Source organism: Myotis nattereri (genome assembly GCF_964212035.1).
Source record: "Myotis nattereri genome assembly, chromosome: 2".
In the NCBI taxonomy this organism is placed as follows: domain Eukaryota; kingdom Metazoa; phylum Chordata; class Mammalia; order Chiroptera; family Vespertilionidae; genus Myotis; species Myotis nattereri.
Genome location: NC_138076.1, coordinates 201,247,688 through 201,265,468, shown reverse-complemented (window position 1 = coordinate 201,265,468; position 17,781 = coordinate 201,247,688). Strand labels below are relative to the sequence as shown.

General features: G+C 35.9%; 1 protein-coding gene across 4 annotated transcripts in view; it reads left to right on the top strand.

Moving 5' to 3' along the window:
* The window catches only part of WASHC3 (WASH complex subunit 3), a 39,621-nt gene that overhangs the window by 13,881 nt on the left and 7,959 nt on the right, over window positions 1-17,781 (top strand). For 3 of the 4 annotated variants that reach the window (XM_081085107.1, XM_081085108.1, XM_081085109.1), the window contains one exon: window positions 1,471-1,581. The exons of the other annotated variant lie outside the window; for it this stretch is intronic. In XM_081085107.1, the coding sequence (XP_080941233.1) occupies window positions 1,471-1,581 (111 nt within the window). The remainder of the gene's footprint in view (window positions 1-1,470; window positions 1,582-17,781) is intronic. 4 annotated transcript variants of the gene reach the window in all.

Below are 17,781 nucleotides of genomic sequence, written 5' to 3'. Positions count from 1 at the left end.
GCATTCTGATTTTTCTGCAACTTAAATTTCATGGTACGGATTTCATCGTTGCTCACAATAGAACATCCAGTTGTACAGATTGAGAATAAAATGAGGGGCAATGGAGAGATGTGATAGAAAATTTATTGGGTCATTCAATTAGGAAAGGTGTAAGACCTGACATAATTAAACCTTGTTGAGGTTCTTATTATTGAGCAAAAGTTAACGGCTAAGTTTTGAGATCCAGAGGGCCTGCATGTAATTATCATTTATTCAGCTGTAATATTGTATGAGTTTATTGTTCATAATTTTTTAAGAACTTACTTAGGTCTTGTTTGAATTTTTTATTTAATTAAATGTTTTGGACTTTTTGTATTTATTTATTTTATATATGAATAAAATACACACACACATGCCCACTCCTTTTTGTGCACTTAATGGTGTCATATAACAGTAGAAACCTGAGGAATTTTGGGATGTTTTATTCACTTCAGTTTTTTTTGACAGATTTAATTTATATTTGAATTATCTGAGGAAGAACCTTACTTTATAATTCACATTCATATTTTTAAAACTATGGATATTTAAAGATATTTCTTGATTTGTCTACATTTCAGCATAGACATAAAATTGACTTCGTCCTGTTAAGGAAATTCCTCTTAATGCTGATATACAGATAATGAGCAAGAATTCATAAAAGGAAACTTACTTTAAATGTTCAGGTTGATAGAAAAGTCCATAACTTTATAGAGACAGGCCTACCTTTGCACTTAAGAGAGGGCAGGGTAGCTGCCTGGACACAGTACTGTGAGAACTGCTCGTAAGATAAAAGATCATTCCCCAGTATTCTTCACTATAAGTAGTATTTAGTCTTTAATCTTGACTTTGTGAAGAATGCTACCATTAATTGTTCCATCAGTAGCTGAAATACACAAAACCAGATAAATACTGTCTAAAAAGTGGGTTTTTCTTCCATAAATTTTCTGGACATTGCTTTCTGAGATGTTAGAATAGCCATAGCTACTTAGAAAAAGATTGTTTAGTAAATGAAGAATTCAATTGTGTAGATGGTAGATACCTGGAAAATGAGTTCATTGTCCATTAGAGTTGAACAATAGACAAATCAAATAGTTTTATTAGCTTTATTAGAAGTTTTATTAAAGTAATATGTCCACCTATAATGCATCTTTTTTTATCAGCACCCTGAGGATAAGTAAAGCAAAATTCTAATATTTTTATTTCTATAAATATATTTGCATTCTTAAGGAACAATATAGTGTTTTTAAGTATAGCTTCCTCTGAAGTCATTTAAATGTTTATAAATATTTGGAAACATACATCTTATAATTAAATTATTGCTATTTAAATTTATAAATATGATTTTTCTGATATTAATTGCTTTAGAATTATAAAAAGAAACATCCCTTTTAAGTAACATGATGGACCCCTTTTGTGAACTGTCTAAAGATTTACACGCAATACTCTCTACAGCAGAACAGTTTACAAGAAACTGGACCACAGGAAAGTGAAGTAACAGCAGAAAATATCTTAACTGTAGCCAAGGATCCAAGATATGCCAGATATCTCAAAATGGTTCAAGTGGTAAGCTGATTTGGTCTGTCTTCTCTGTCTAGCAGCCTCATTTGAAATTTTTAACCCTGGAGGTTTCATGTTATTTTTCAACCTGAACAACTGCTAAACTGAGTGACCCAAGTTTTCTACTCTCTTACTTATTTCTTTCCGATGTTCAATTAATGCACTGAAAAAAAGTAACCAGAAGTCAACTCTTTCTGATTAAAATTGATCTCACACTTCAGACTAACAGTTTAATATAGATTTATATATATATATATTTTTGCTTTACATAAGGTTATTGCAAATCTTGGATGTATTGATAGAGGAATGAAAGCGGACTATTCATACGGCTTTAGCTTAGTTCCCATATGCTAGCACAAACAATTTTTTTGTATATTTTTATTCTGAATTTTATCTGTCAGTGGTTTGGTTCATAGAAAAGAGCATACATCTCTTGGCCATGTAAGGTAATGCTTTTTAATTTATTATATGATTTTAGAATTTATATTTTTTTCCTAGGAAATCACTCCATGGTATGATATCAGAAATATCTGCAGCTGTCTATAACACCAAAAGCCAATTTCCTTTCATTCCTGTAGGAAGTCCTATTATAGTTGAAGGAACTAGCTGCCAATCACTTTTCAGTCAATTAAAAGAGTAATGTTTTTGTACCATTCCATTATCAGGCATAGGAAGAACTAATACTAAAGAAGAACAAATTTATTTTGCTGTCCATGCATTTTTTATCACCAAAATAATTTAAAACAAATAGTATCTGGCAACCAGAAAGAGTGGATGGGCTCATTTGGAAGCTGCAGTGGTCACAGTAGGGAGGAGAAAGTACCTTCGCTTTTCCTGGCTGTCAGAGCAGTGGGTTTGTCACTTTCAGAATTCTCTGTAGTCAAAACCCTGGGCTCTATCCAGTCTGTAGGAAAAACTGAACCAGACTTTGGGATGAAACTATATGAAGTCCTTTTATTAAAAGAATAAAGTAGAGCTGTTATGATCTGAACCATGATAAATTAGGTTTTTAAAGCTAGAATCCAGGAAAGCTTAAGCTAAGTCTAAAATGTGGACTGTTAAAAACTGTGTTTGACTCTCAAACAAAAGAGGAAAGAAAGGCTTCAGAGTGACTCTTCTTGCCTAACATATAAAGTATGAAATTGGAAAATATACTGGATGGTTTCTATAAGAAGGCCCAGACATCTTTGATAAAAGACTATATCTTAGAATAACTTGTTGTTTTTTTTTAAATATATATCTTCATTGATTTCAGAGAGGAAGGAAGAGGGAGAGAGATAGAAACATCAATGATGAGAGAGAATCATTGATCCGCTGCCTCCTACACGGCCCACACTGGGGAGCGAGCCCGCAACCCGGGCATTTGCCCTGACCAGAATCAAACCGTGATCTCCTGGTTCATAGGTCAACACTCAACCACTGAGCCATGCCACTAGACATAACTTATATTCTTGATGCATTACCTCTGATTTTACAAGAACTTTAAAAATACTTATTTTCTTTTTCTGTATAAAACACTGTCCATTTATTCCACAAGTGTTTATTAAACACTTACTTTAAGGTACTATACTAGGTATTGTCTAGATTTAATTTTGCCAGCTAAGGTTTCTAGATACCACTTGAAATTATTTTTGTTATTAATTATTTAGGCCAGTTCCATTACTTTTCAGACTTTTATATATATAATATATGTGTGTATACACATATATATTTTTAAATGGTTCCTTTAGTATTCATATTTTTTATTCATATGCCTTCCTATCTCACTAGATGTAAACGCCAAAGTCCTTCAGAGGCCCACAAGATACTGTACAATTTAGCTCTCCCTTTACCTTTTTGATCCCTTACCTTGGCTTACTGTGCTCCAGCTCTACAGGCTTCCTTAATGTCCCTTGAGGCCTTTACATCCGCTGTTCTCTGCCTCAAACATTTTTTCCTAGACATCATCGTGATGTACACCTTCACTTCCTTCAAATCTTTACCCATGTAGTACCTTCTCTCTGGCCCCATTCCTTTTACCCCTTACCTGCTATATGTTTCTTCATGTAAACTTCTGATATTATTTTAAATACTACATATCCTACATACCGTGTTTGTGTATCCCCCTGTACGAAAATCAAACTCCATGAGGGTAGGGGTTACTTGAGGTACTGCGCTATTCCCAGCTCCTAGAACAATACCCAACACATAGTGCTTACCAACGAATGAAAATGCCTGTTTTCCTCTGGCCGTTTACCTTTGGATGGGTTTTGGAGATAGATTTCTTTTTTACACTGTCAGTGATTTTTAGATTGACAAGCTCTGTCAAAATACACATTCCTGGTCCCTACCCTACTGAATTAAAATCTGAAGTTGGGACTTCAAGCCAGAGCATATGTATTTCCAAAAAAAAAAAAAGCCCTTCTCATTAAGAACTATTTAAAAATATTCCAACCTATATTATAACATCATTAAAATAAGTTTTATTTAGAAACATTTAAGAAAGAATAAATGATTATTAATTTTATTTTTTTAAGTTCGATAGTACTTTAGCTTCAGCCCACTCCTTTTGCTTCGTGTCACTCACTGATTATGGGCAGGGGTTTAGTTTCTCCTGCCTCAGACTTTTCCTGTTTTTAGCCCAGTTTTTCTGATTTCAATCCTTTGCCTCCTCTCCGCCTTTGGTACGGGTATTTCTGATTCCTCAACATTTCCAGGGTTCTGGAAGTGAACTTGGCCTATCTGTGCAGAGTCATCAGTCATTCTTTTACCTGCTTTCCTGCTTTTAATTTCCATGTTATTGTGGTTCATATATACCTCTGAGTCATTAAAAGTGGAGTTTGAGCCTCACTGTTTGGGGGTAATTTTCAAGACGAAAGGGGGAACAACATCTTTACACTGCCATCTTTAAACTGCAAGTTCATCCAAGTTAAATTTCATTTTATTGTTTTCAGTTTATTGTGCCAGCCTGGATCCCAGAATCTTATTTCCCAACTTTTGTTTCCTACCGCTCCCTGTCCTGAATTCCATTCTTCATACCAAACCACAAATCCTTCCCAATATATGCTCCATGCTTTTCCACCTCTGAATCTAAATTCTCCTTCTCTTAATTACTGCATGCCCAGATTCTGCTCCTCTAACACATTCCTGTGAACACGTCCACTAAATCCTCCCAGATTCCTAACCCACCAACACATAAAACTTAGGCAGTATCTCCCAACATTGACCAGTCTAACCACGATATCTACATTTTTTGTGAAGATTATTCTTACCTACTTCAACGATTACTTACACATATGTTGTCTTTCCTATTGAAAAAGGAAATCATGAGAGGAAGAGCTGTGTCTTGATCTTTGTATTCACTTTAACACCTTGCCAATAAAGATTCTCCATCAATATTTATTGAATGGAATGTTTTATCCTGCAAGTTAACTCTCCTTTCTAGCTTTGTGTCATCTGGAAACGTATAGAAGTGCTCCCATTTCTTCAAACTATTGACCTAAAATGTTTTGTAGGACCAGAACAAAAATAGATCAAGTAGTGGACTTCCTCACAGTTAACATGAATCTGCCAATCATTGCTCTGCTTAAGTCATCTATAAATTTACCATGTCTCCTGTTTCCTAAGTATATCATGAGTGACTGTCTAAATGTCCAATTACAGGTGTAGGCTACATGTTTGACAACGTCCTTGATTGTTTTTCCTGGACATGGTCACTACCACCGTTCCTGTCACTTCTACATCATCATTCACTTCTGTCTCTTTGTTCAAATATAAGTATGAAATAGTTAAATCAGTTCCCCTCAATGCTCGCTTTATCTGTTAAAGGAGAAAATTTTCAGCATGTAAGAATTCATCAGATGCTCTGATTTGGGCAAAATTAAGCTGTCATTATATCATATCTGTATTTCATCCTTATGCTTGTTTGCAACATGTTTCAGAAAACTTTAAGTGCTGCATCTGGTCAAGTGACCAAAAAGAATGCTCCTTCTGATAATACAGCTATTGCCGTTTTTAGCTTCACTTAGGGTTTCCTTTATTCCATGCTCAAGAATTTCCATATATCTGGATATGTATTGATTTATTGGCATCTTTCTCCTGTTGTAAAACATTGTAAGACATGCCTTTCAAATGCCAGTTCTTATTTATTAATTTCATCCCACTAAGTGTTAATGATCCCTGATATTTACTTATTTTAAAATTTCATGTTTGCTCTATATAAATATTCTCTCTCTCTCTCTCTCTCTCTCTCTCTCTCTCTCTCTCTCTCTCTCTTACTTTAGGCTATTGTTTTCGATATCCTTATATCTCTCCTCTTAATAATTACCTGCTAGTTCTCCCCACTGTTTTTTTCTTCTCCTGTCATTAATTGAGGATTCTTAAAATTCTTTTTTTTCTGAGGTAGCATTGGTTAAAAACATTATATAAATTTCAAGTATGCAACATTATTATTCAGTGTCTATACACTATTGCATGCTCACCCCTAAAGTGTAGTTTCCATCCGTTACCATATATTCTTTGCCCTCCCCCTGCCCTCATCCCTTGCCTCTGGTAATCCCCTTTCTATTTTATGTATCTATAAGTTTATTTTTGTTATGTTAGTTCATGCTGCTTTTTTGTTTTATATTTCACATATAAGTGAAATCATACAGTTTTTGTACTTTTCCATTTGACTTATTTCACTTAGCATAATACCCTCGAGATCTTTCTATGTTGTCACAGATGACAATTTTTCCTTTTTTATGACTAATATTCCATTGTATATATACCACATATTCATTCATCCATCGATAGACACTTAGCTTGTTTTCATATGTTGACTATTATAAATAATACTGCAATAAACATAGGGGTACATATATATTTTTAGTTAGTGTTTTCATATTCTTCTGGATTAAATACCCAGATAAGGAATTGCTGGATTATATGGTAGTTTTATTTTTAATTTTTTTGAGGAACCTCCGTACTGTTTTTCACAATGGCTCTACCAGTTTACAATTCCATAACACTGTATGAGCGTTTCCTTTTCAACATCTTCTCTAACTCCTATTTCTTGTCTTTTTAATAATAGACATTCTAATAGGTGTGAGGTCTGTTGTGGTTTTGATTTGCATTTCCCTAATAATTAGTAATGTTGAACATCTTTTCATATGCCTGTTGGCCGTCTGTGTATCTTCCTTGGAAAAATGTCTATTCAGGTTTCCTGCCCTGAGGATGTTTTACCCTTTGATTTCTATTTAAACCCCCTTGTGGGTTTAGCTGAGCATCATCTTTTGGTTCTTCTGAATCACTTAGCACTTTTCCAGGAGTATAATCATTCTATTGTCATAAGTCATCATCAAAAATATTGTTCTTCAACAGAATCTGCTTAGTTAGTAGTGTTTTCTATATCCATATCTTCACAGAACTGCAACTCTAGCTAGGAGAACAGATGACACCATCACCCATTGCAATCTGTATCATTGAACCCTTCAGTTTCTGCCACTGACATGGGAAGAACCTAGATAGCTTTGTATCTCTGTACTTCTAGGTGGTGAAATGCCTTCCTGTTTTCTGTATTAATCTTCTAATCAATTGTCCAGTCTCCTAAGGTGGTTCAGTTCCTTGAGTGTGACTGAGAACAAACAGGGCTCAATGGGCTATAGATAGAAAGGAAAACAAATGTGAACATTTCCTAAAAGGAGTAACCTAATCCCAGTTCATTCTAGAGCAGCGGTTCTCAACCTATGGGTTGCGACCCCTTTGGCGGTTGAATGACCCTTTCACAGGGGTCACCTAAGACCATCCTGCATATCAGATATTTACATTACGACTCATCACAGTAGCAACATTACAGTTATGAAGTAGCAACGAAAATAATTTTACGGTTGGGTCACAACATGAGGAACTGTATTTAAAGGGCCAGAAGGTTGAGAACCACTGTTCTAGAGGGGTAGCTTCAGTGAATATCGCCTTATCAATACTGGAAAGTATTTCACTTTCCCAACAAGAGTGTAACTTTTTATTAAAACCCCCAATTTTTCTTGACCTCAGAAGGTGACTAAAGTTTCTCTAGCTTACCTGCTACTCAAAATTTTGTTTTAGTTATTAATGTAGAGAAAGACTAGTATCTGCATAACTCATCAAAGCATTGTACTTTGTCTATTGGCATGGTCTTAAGTAGTTTCTCACCCATTGTACATTGTACCACATGTTACCAAAGCTGAATTTTAGAAGCCTACAATCTGGATAGGGGATTGCTTGTATTAACAAAAGGGAAGATAGCATTAGTATGGTCTAAAAAACAAACCAAAAAAAAAAAAATCTGTCTTTCTGGGGGGGAAAAATCACTATATACCAACAGTATAAAAACCTATTCTAGGATCCCCAAAATAATATTTCTATACCCTCAAAATGGAGTTAACAGTGCCAGAAGTCCTCTTACCTCCTACAGGGAGTAATGGGATTTCTTTCATTTTTAATTGTCTTTATGTTTTTATCATTTAAAAGTGAGTTATTGCTCCATAGCCAGAGTCTTACACCTGTCATTCCACTTAAGCTGAGTTTATCTTTTTCCAAAATGTGATGTTCTTTAACTCAGCATCTTAATACTCACTAGACCAGGGGTGGGCAAACTTTTTGACTCGAGGGCCACAATGGGTTCTTAAACTGGACCGGAGAGCCGGAACAAAAGCATGGATGGAGTGTTTGTGTGAACTAATATAAATTCAAAGTAAACATCATTACATAAAAGGGTACGGTCTTTTTTTTTTTTTTTTTTTTTAGTTTTATTCATTTCAAACGGGCCGGATATGGCCCGCGGGCCGTAGTTTGCCCACGGCTGCACTAGACCCTCAACCCTCTTGCGATGACTTCTCTTGCTTCCTTTATGAATTTTTGTTTAGAACCATTTTATTCTCTCTAGTAAGGCAGAGAGTAGACAAATGTTTCCAAGCCATTTTAATTTTTCTGCTAAAATAAGTTTGCTGACCATCCATGTAGTGGTCACTCAGTTTTGATAGCAAGACATAGGAAGTCTTACAAATCACAAATATAGATTTTTTTAAAAAAACTTTTCAGGCTTCAATGCACTATAATCTTTTTGGCTTTCTTCCTGAGCTGCCATGGAATCTGCCTTTTCCTGGGTCTAGCTATCTCCTGGAATAGCCTACTTTTACATTTGCTTCGCCTCACTTGTCACAGAACCTGCAAATCGATTTTAGAGCCTAAATTGTTAAAACTGCTTAATTAATACAAGCTCCTTTGAACATAAGCCAGCAGAATTTTTCAAATGTCACCAGTACCAGTTCACAGAGAAATAAGTAGTACCTTGTTTTTTGGTCTCCATACCTTTTCCTGTCACTTTCGGATTACTACCCTCTGTGGGGCATGAGTGATGGCAGTTCCAGAAAGGAGTTGTTTTTGTAAGACATCTGGATGTCGAAGAGTACACCCAGATCTGTACTCTGTGCTTCTGGTATGCAACATGATACAGTTTCTCAGCTTTGTCACACCATCCCTTGTGACCATGTTTGAGTCATGTCACCTTCTAAGACCAGTTTCTTCATACATAAAATGATATCTCTAAATTTGTCCTCTATTTAATTGATCCAGATTTGGATCTCATTATTAATGAATGTTCCTGGAACACCTGCTGGCATTTTCTGAGTTTTTTTTTTTTCCTTTTTAAGCAAGTTTTACACAAGATTTTTGAGTGAGTAATACTGTTGTGTTCCAAATGTGGCAGATAATTGATTTAATGCTTGTTGTTATAATAGTGCAGCACAAGCTTTTACTAAATTACATATTGCTTTTATAACTTAACTGGAATTGTGTACATAGATCACTTTTCCAACAATTCTCCCCCTTTTACTGGCAGGACTTGGTGAATCCTTTGCCAGTAATAAATTGTGCATTGGAAAAGTCCGACTTCCACATTAAGAAGCTAATGACTTGTATTTTTTTAAACCAAATTTGCCAAAACAATCTCTTCGGACACTTAGGCTTTTTTAAAGCTCTGTTTTCTTTGGCTGGCTCCAAATGTGAATTGAATAATCTCCTTGGTCCTGGTGGTTCTGATGCATCTGTTGCCAGCAGGGCATGTTGGCCTGGGGAAATGTGACTTCCATTACCTAAGGAGGATGAGTCTCCAACTGATTATTAAAGATGTCCACCAAGAAGTGATGTACCTTGGAACTTGTGAAACTAATCAGGCATGAAGTAGAGTGGTGCACTTTAGATAAGGTGTAGTTTTTCTAAGAGTAATTAACAGATTTCAAGCCTTGTTTGGGAACTCTAGAGAGCTCCAGGGTAAGTTCCCCATCACTGATCAACAGTCTAGTCCAAAGTGGTTCAGCCCTGGCCAAGTAACTCAGTTGGTTAGAGCGTCGTCCAGATAGGACAAGGTTGTGGGTTCAATCTTCAGTCAGGGCACATATACAAGAAGCAACCAATGAATGCATAGTAAGTGGAACAAAAATCGATGTCTCTGTCTCTCTCTCTCTCTCTCTCTCTCTCTCTCTCTCTCTCTCTCTCCCCTCCCTTCTTTCCTCCCTCTCCCTTCTTCTCTCTAAAAGTCAATTAAAATTTTTAAAAAGTGGTTCATATATAGTAATAGCTGTGGAAAACACTGGTATGGATTTAGTGTAGCAACTATATGTTATTTCTTTTTGTACTTGTAGATATTATAATGTCAACATGTGTTTTGTTTTTTTTATAATACCAAAGATTTACTAATCAATATCAAAGTCAGTATTTTTTTTTTAGTACATTCAGTATTGGGGGGACAAGTTTTTGTGGTGTTTCACATTGAAGATAAAAGCCATATGTAAAATGACTGTTTTCCTAGCTACATGAATGTAGATAATGAAAAGATGCAAATGAACATTTGTCTCATTAAATGCATAATTTAGCTAACTTTGAAAATTGGAAAGGAAAAATATTTTCTTCCATCAACTGAATGGTCAGCCAGTCCATTTGATCACAACTAAAAAGAAAGAAACCAAGCTTAGCAGAATGATACACTATATGAGTAGTAACTCTGAGTTGGGATAAATGGGACTCAAGTGAACACAGTTACCTCCTTCCTCAGCATTCTGTCTTATATCAAATGAAAGGATTAGATAGAGATTTCTCCTGAGGCAGAAAGCTGTGACAGTGGACCACCAGTCAGGAGCCCCTCAGGTGTTAGCTGTGCTTTGCCATGGCTGAGCGTATGGAGAATCTAGAAACAGATAAGTTTTTTATGTACTGTTGGCAAAGAATTACCAAAATTACTTATTCTCTGCTAAAGTCAATGAACTAGCTTCTAAGGAAGCCACATGTGAAGAATTACACCAGTTTTACCGGTTGTTATTTTTCAATATTCTGGCTGTCTTTGAACCCTTCCCGAGTTGCCTTGAAAGATAGGGAGTTCAGAAACAGTCATACTATGAACATGTTTAATGTTGAGAAGTTTTGCTTTTAAATTATTCTTTGCTATTTGATTTTTCTTATATATGTTTGCTTCGAGAGCAGTAAACAATGATTGCTAAGTTTGGGTTTTAGATTTCTTGTTTCCTAATGCATGATGAAGATAGAACACTGAAGGAGAAGCATGTACTGGGCAGGTACTAAGTGAGGTGGTGGTCAGTATCCATTTGGTAATATTGTGTGTACCTGCCTCTATTTCTACCACTGTTGCCCTAATCAGATGGCTCAGAATATTTTAATACGGATATCACATATTTTTCATTATAGTTATCCTCAGGTGGCATTCAACTACCATGAAAGTGTTGAGTTGTGATTAATTTGTTTCCAGGATCTAGTTATTTAACCATAACTATTTATATTTATGGTGCTTATAGTTTCTGGAGAAAAGTATTTTGAATCGTGAAGCTCACTCAGGAGGGTTTGGAATTTTCAATCATAGCTGAAGAATTATCACACACCAACAAGCTGATGTACCCAGATGTCAGTCTCCAGTAGAATCGCAGAAGGATATTCAGCTACTGTACACTTGAATTCTTTGTTTTTTAATAATATATCAGATAATTAAAAATTAATTTAAAAATAATAATTTTTTAAAATAATTTAAAAGGAGAGTAAGTGAAACATAAAATTGAGAATGCAAAATAATCTTTTTTTAAAAAAATATATTTATTGATTTCAGAGAGAAAGGAAGAGGGAGAGAGAGATAGAAACATCAATGAAGAGAGAGAATCATTGATTGACTGCCTCCTGCACGCCCCTGACTGGGGATCGAGCCTGCAACCCACGCATGTGCCCTTGGCCGGAATCCAACCCAGGACCCTTCAGTCCACAGGCTGACGCTCTATCCACTGAGCCAAACTGGCTAGGGCGCAAAATAATCTTTTAAAAATAATTGATAAGGTAATTCATTTACGGTGCTAAATTTGTCAAGTCAATTTTTTACGTATAAAATTATGTTTGAAGAGAATATATTTCTTCAGGGACATATTCTCTATATCATATTTTGTGTCATTGGCATAATTAAAATAATGGAGGTAATGTATAGGACAGTTTGTCGAAAAGTCCTTTCAAGCCAAAACATGTAATTCATTATTTCAGTTTATTTATTTTTCTAAATGTCAAATTTACTTCATCTCCCTTTTCACTGTAACATCATATCTCTCTACATCTCTCCTCACAAAAGAAAGAAAAGAAGGAACATAAGCAAGTAAACACAGGGGAAAGAACTTTTAGAGGATAAGTTTAATGTAGTTTTTAAATTCATAGGGATTTCCTTTAAATGATATATAAAAATGGGAAGCAACAAAGATGAGCATTTAGCAGAAAAAATATTTTTAACTTTGGACTTAGATCTTTCATTCCAACTCCTTTACACAACTTCTTAGTTCTTACTTTAGAAGTTGTGACAAAAGGAACATTGCTGTTAAGGTTCATAGGAAGCTTTTGAAGATATATACTAACAATGACAGATTTTATCCTTCGTGAAATGTATGGTATAATTCTTTTACTCTGATCCAACTATAATGTTTTAGTTACCCAACTTTGATTTCTCAGTGCCCACCTCTGCCGGAAATAAGGTACTTCCCATAAAAGTTTTCCAAATTAGTAATGTAAATTAAGTAGTTACTTACATATACTCTTTTTAGAAGTATGGTGAATCTCACCATAAATATAAATTTGTTTGGCTAAGACTGTGGTAGTTAATGGAAGAAAAAGTAAAAACCAGGGAGCAAATGAGCTGTAGTAAGGAAGTAGACTCACTGCAGGAGAAAAGACGTGTCTTAGACGCCATTTGCTTGAGGAAGGCATTCTAGCACCCTGTTTGGACAAGGATCTCAGTGTGAGCATTCGTAACAAGGTGTGCACACTGGTGTGGAAGAGAATGTGCTTTGAATGGATTACAGCAATGTAAGATGCAAGAACAAACTTCATTTGTAAGTTAGGTAATTTTGTAGTAAGGATTATTTTACAATTTGGAGAAAATGCGAATGTTTACTGTATGTTTTGAAAGGCAATAAAATAGATTTCAAAATATCTTATTGGGAAAAATGAATGAAAATTATATATTCCTCTACCTGAAGATATCTACATCTTTTGTGTACTCTAATTTAAATAAATATCACCAGAACTTAGTACAACCCACTGGAAAATTTTCATAATATTATAATACAGCATCCCAATTTTTCTTTTTCTTTTCCTAGTTCAAGTACATAAATGACTTTTATTCAGTTAGTTGGTTAGACCATGTGCTGATGACACTTTATCAGATTCAGGGCCCTTTATTGTGGTTCTGTAGCCAGAGGGAATGCCTAATTCTGGCCATCTCTCTTTAAATAGATACTCATGATCTTTAAGGACATTGAATGAGCGATTCATAATATACCAGTTCAAACTCATTATCATATTGAAAAACTAGTTCAAAAGTGAATATTCTTTGGTTTCAATCAGTAAAATTATCTTTATAATTAATTATTAAGAATTTCATTCTTATCTTTTACTGCTGTATTTGGAGATATTTCTTTAAATTCTCTTGAATAGGTGTATATAAAATTAGTTTCTAAAAACTGAGTAAGACACCATCTGAACTTATTGCACTTTAAGTCATGTAGCGAATTCCAAAATGATTTGCTATGAAAATTCTTGTAAAGTTTCTATTCCTAGAAATCAAATGAATTAAATTTAGAAAATTCTAATCAACATATTTTCAACAACAAATATGAGTTGAGTGAAATGAGGCCTAGAAAAGCTATAATGTAGCTAAAGTATTCCTAATGAAGTTAAAGCACTAATTAGATTGTCAAAGCAAGTCTTTCACTTTTAGATGTTGCTTTTATATTATAATGAAAGGGGGAAAACTGGTCTTCCATAGCATCTAATTACTTTGAAATTCTTTAAAAATTTGAGTAACTACAAAATGCAAAGAACACATCATGTGCTTTTTTGATCCTTGACATCTAATATTTATCATGTTACAAGAACACCCAGGGGAAAAATCAGTCACATGGGGAAATTGATGCAGCTATATTTTGAGTCGCATAACAGTCCATCCCCAACTTTTTTAAATAATTTTTAATGGCTTTCTTGATAGGCATTTAGGTTACCCTTAGTTCCCATGCCTAAAAGACACAGGATGGATAAAGTAACAGTAACTGTCTTACCAACTTCCTGGGGCTCTGGTAAGGGCTAGTCTAATTTTTATCCATTTTATCATGACTTATTCCTTCAACTTTAAAAATATCTGATGCCCAGTCAAGAATTCTTTCTCCCTATGAAACTGATCTGTTGAAATAATCACTGAAAAGGGAATAATTTACTATTAGTTCCATAGAAACCAGTCAAGATTTGTGAGCAGCTTTTTTGCCCACAGATTTAGGTTCAAATTAATGACCCTTGGAGGCAACAGTATCAGAGATAATTTTAGAGTTTGTCATTTTCTAAATCTGTATCATTCAAAATAAAGCTTTCTTTTTATAGATAGTGATATTCATTCAGCAGTGATTAAGAGATTTATTTAAATTAATTTTGAATCCCTTCACAGACAGCTTCTAGAAGGAGAAAAGATTATTAAGCATACACTTGCTTTTGTGTTATGATTTATTGAGTAAACATTTATTATCTGTTAAATAGAATATTTCATTTGAAAATGTAATCCTAAATATAACACCCTACTAAAATATTACATAAGTCCATGGGTTGAGCGTTGACCCATGAACCAAGAGGTTACCAATTCAATTCCCAGTCAGGGCACATGCCAGATTTTCGGGCTGAATCCTCAGTAGGGGGCATGTAGGAGGCAGTCAATCGATGTGTTTCTCTCTCTTCAATGTTTCTATCTCTCTATCCCTCTCCCTTCCTCTCCCTCTAAAAAAAAAAATCAATAAAAACATATTTAAAAAATAAAATATTACATAAAATGCAGTGTAGATATTTTAAAGAGAGCATTATTGGAAATCAGAAGGCAAAGAAATGATTGAGTCCATTCCACTAAGTTAAAATTTAAGGAAAAAGGAGCCTGATTGGAGGACTGCCTGCCTTTTTCTAACCCATAGCATCTTCTCAACTCCTATTCATTCCCTCTCCTTGAAAATAAAAAAGCACTACCCACCCATCAACTCAATAGATCTTTTCTTTATTGTTGACCAAGTAGGGAAAAACCTTCATAAACTTCATATTTTCCATCTTTTAGAACTGAATTGTTGTGATTCAAGCTCATAAACTGAGAGGAAAGACTCCAATGTAAGGAGCATTATTTTGTTATGTTTAAAAAGGGAAAATCATCACTGTTAGATTGAGTAAGAAGGTTTTTCCCCCTTCTAATCTAAAACTTTAGGAAAATTTCAACATGGTTTATAAAAGAATTTAGTAGCTTGGATTTCATTAACACAATAACAAATAAATGTAAATATTGGCAGTCCTATAACCTCAAAACAGTTACTATGATATAAGAAACTAGAATTTAGCTATTAGTGTTACCTTCATAATTTCATTACTGTGGCTTCTTTGCACACTTTCTCCAGTGACGCAAATACAGACGTGATTTTTGGAACATCAGACTTACGGCTGCCTTCTCTCTTCTTCATTACTTATGTTGGACAAACGGCCATAATCACTTGCCAAAAATAATCCCACAGTTCAGTAAATTTTAGTCTTGAGGTCTGTCGTGTCCTCCTTAGACCACCGGTAGCCTTGTCTCTTGGAGATCAGAAATTGAACACTTCTTTTTGATGTTTAACAAACCAGACTGTTTCTTATAACCTCTAAGGATGAATACAGCAAAACAAATTTTCTAAGCAACGTCACTAGAAACAGGAGCAAATCCCTTTGGAATACATCTTCTCCAACAGACCAAATTATTTTTCTGGCAAGCTTTGTGATATTTGTATTAAGCTGATGATAGTGGTAGAGTCTCTAATAGGGTAAGATATTATAAGTTACGTGTATTTTCTTTTATCGATATTTATATACAGAAACGACTGAAGACTCACCAAATTTTGGTAATGTAATATTTGTATTCTTTTGCTGGAGTCAGCTTTGAGAAACTAAGGGTAAAACTATTATTCTTATACTATAACCAGTCCCATGAAACTAAAGTCAAAATAGGGAGCTTAGTTAATTCCATCAACTTCCCTGTTCCCTATTCCTCCCTTACCAGTTACCACCTCCCCTGACCCCACCCTACACATACTTCCTTTGCTATATTTTAGGAAATTTTTTTTCAGCCTCATTTCTTCTCCCTCCTGTTTTCTCAGCTTTGTAATTTTGTATAACCTTTCTAATGCTTTCCTGTGGATTATGCTAAAGTGTAATAAACAAATCACAGTTGAATTTGTAGAAAGACCTTATACCATCAAACCGTAGTTAACAGAAACTGATAGGTCTTTTTAAAGAAGTATGATGTTAACTCTGCTCTCTTTTCCATTTCTCCTTAGTACTTTAGTGTTTTCTTCTTTGAACAGTTTCAAACTTCTAATTTTCTCTGTTATACTGAATAGTTGAATGGCATGTAATTATCAAATAAAATTCCCAATCTTGTTGTTCAAGTAGTCAGCTTTCTCCTCCACTATTATATAAATTTTATTATCAAGTGATTATTAAGTATATATATATATTTTTTCTTAGCTCTGTTAACCACTATTAATTCTGTCAATGGACGGGGATCTGGCCAAGGTGCCTTCCGGCGGGAGGGTAGGGCCGGATTTGCTGTATGGAGACTCAACAGAGGGACAATACTGCAGCTGTCGGTAGGGGTCGGCGTAATTGGAGGCTGGGCCGGCGGCGTAGCTGGCCCGCTGGAAGGTGGCCATGGTGGCGTTCGGTGGGCCATGCTGGCTGCCTGTGCGCTGCAAGGGGACGGAGTCGACACCAGGGGAAGATGGGGCTGTGCTTGTGCGGTAGGTGCCGGTGTGTGCTGGCGGCAGAGGGTCCCCCTGGCTCTGGCTGAGACTCCTCATAGGGGGCTTCTGATAGACGCGGTCTTCATAGATGGGGTCTATGTGGTGCTCTGGGGACTGCAGGGCTCGCAGCTCTGGGCCCAGGTGGCCGTGCTGGCTGCTGTATGAGGCCCGGGACCCAGCTGCCAGGCTGCCCGGCCTCTGGAGGGTGGCGGTGGCATACAGCTCCTGCGAGTGCTTGCTGTACTGGTCGGACGCGTGGACCAGGCGCTTGGTGGGCGACAGGGTGGCGTACGTGCCGATGGTGGAGCTCAGCTGGTGGATGGGCGAGGAGGAGATGGTGGACTGCACGGTGGGGGGCGAGGTCACGCGGATCGGGGACAGCCCGGCCGAGGACACGACGATGTTGATGGGCGAGCTGGTGCTGTAGGACTTGGCCAGGCGGCTGGGCGACTGCTTGGGCGAGGAGCCGCGCGGCGCGGCGTAGGCGGCGCCCTCCAAGTGATTATTAAGTATATTTTATTTAAAAATCTCTCAAGTCTTAATTCCAGGTAATATATAGGGTGTCCAAAAAAATGTATATTTTAACAGCTCAATTTTGAAAATGTGTTTTAATAACATTGCCTTTATAATTATTCAAAGTATGTGTATACATTTTGGGGACACCCTATATTTTTAAAATGGTGCAAGTTTTATTCTCATGCTTACTTTAAGAGTCTGTTAACATGGAATGAATGCCCCTACGCAACTTTCATTTTTCTGTCTTTGATTTATTGTTAAACTTCATAAGCAAACAAGAAGCCCAGAGTTTTATCTTCTGCCTTCTTTGTCATTTGCAGAATACCTTGACGATTGCCCCCATGAAACAGTATTACTTTCAGGAGTA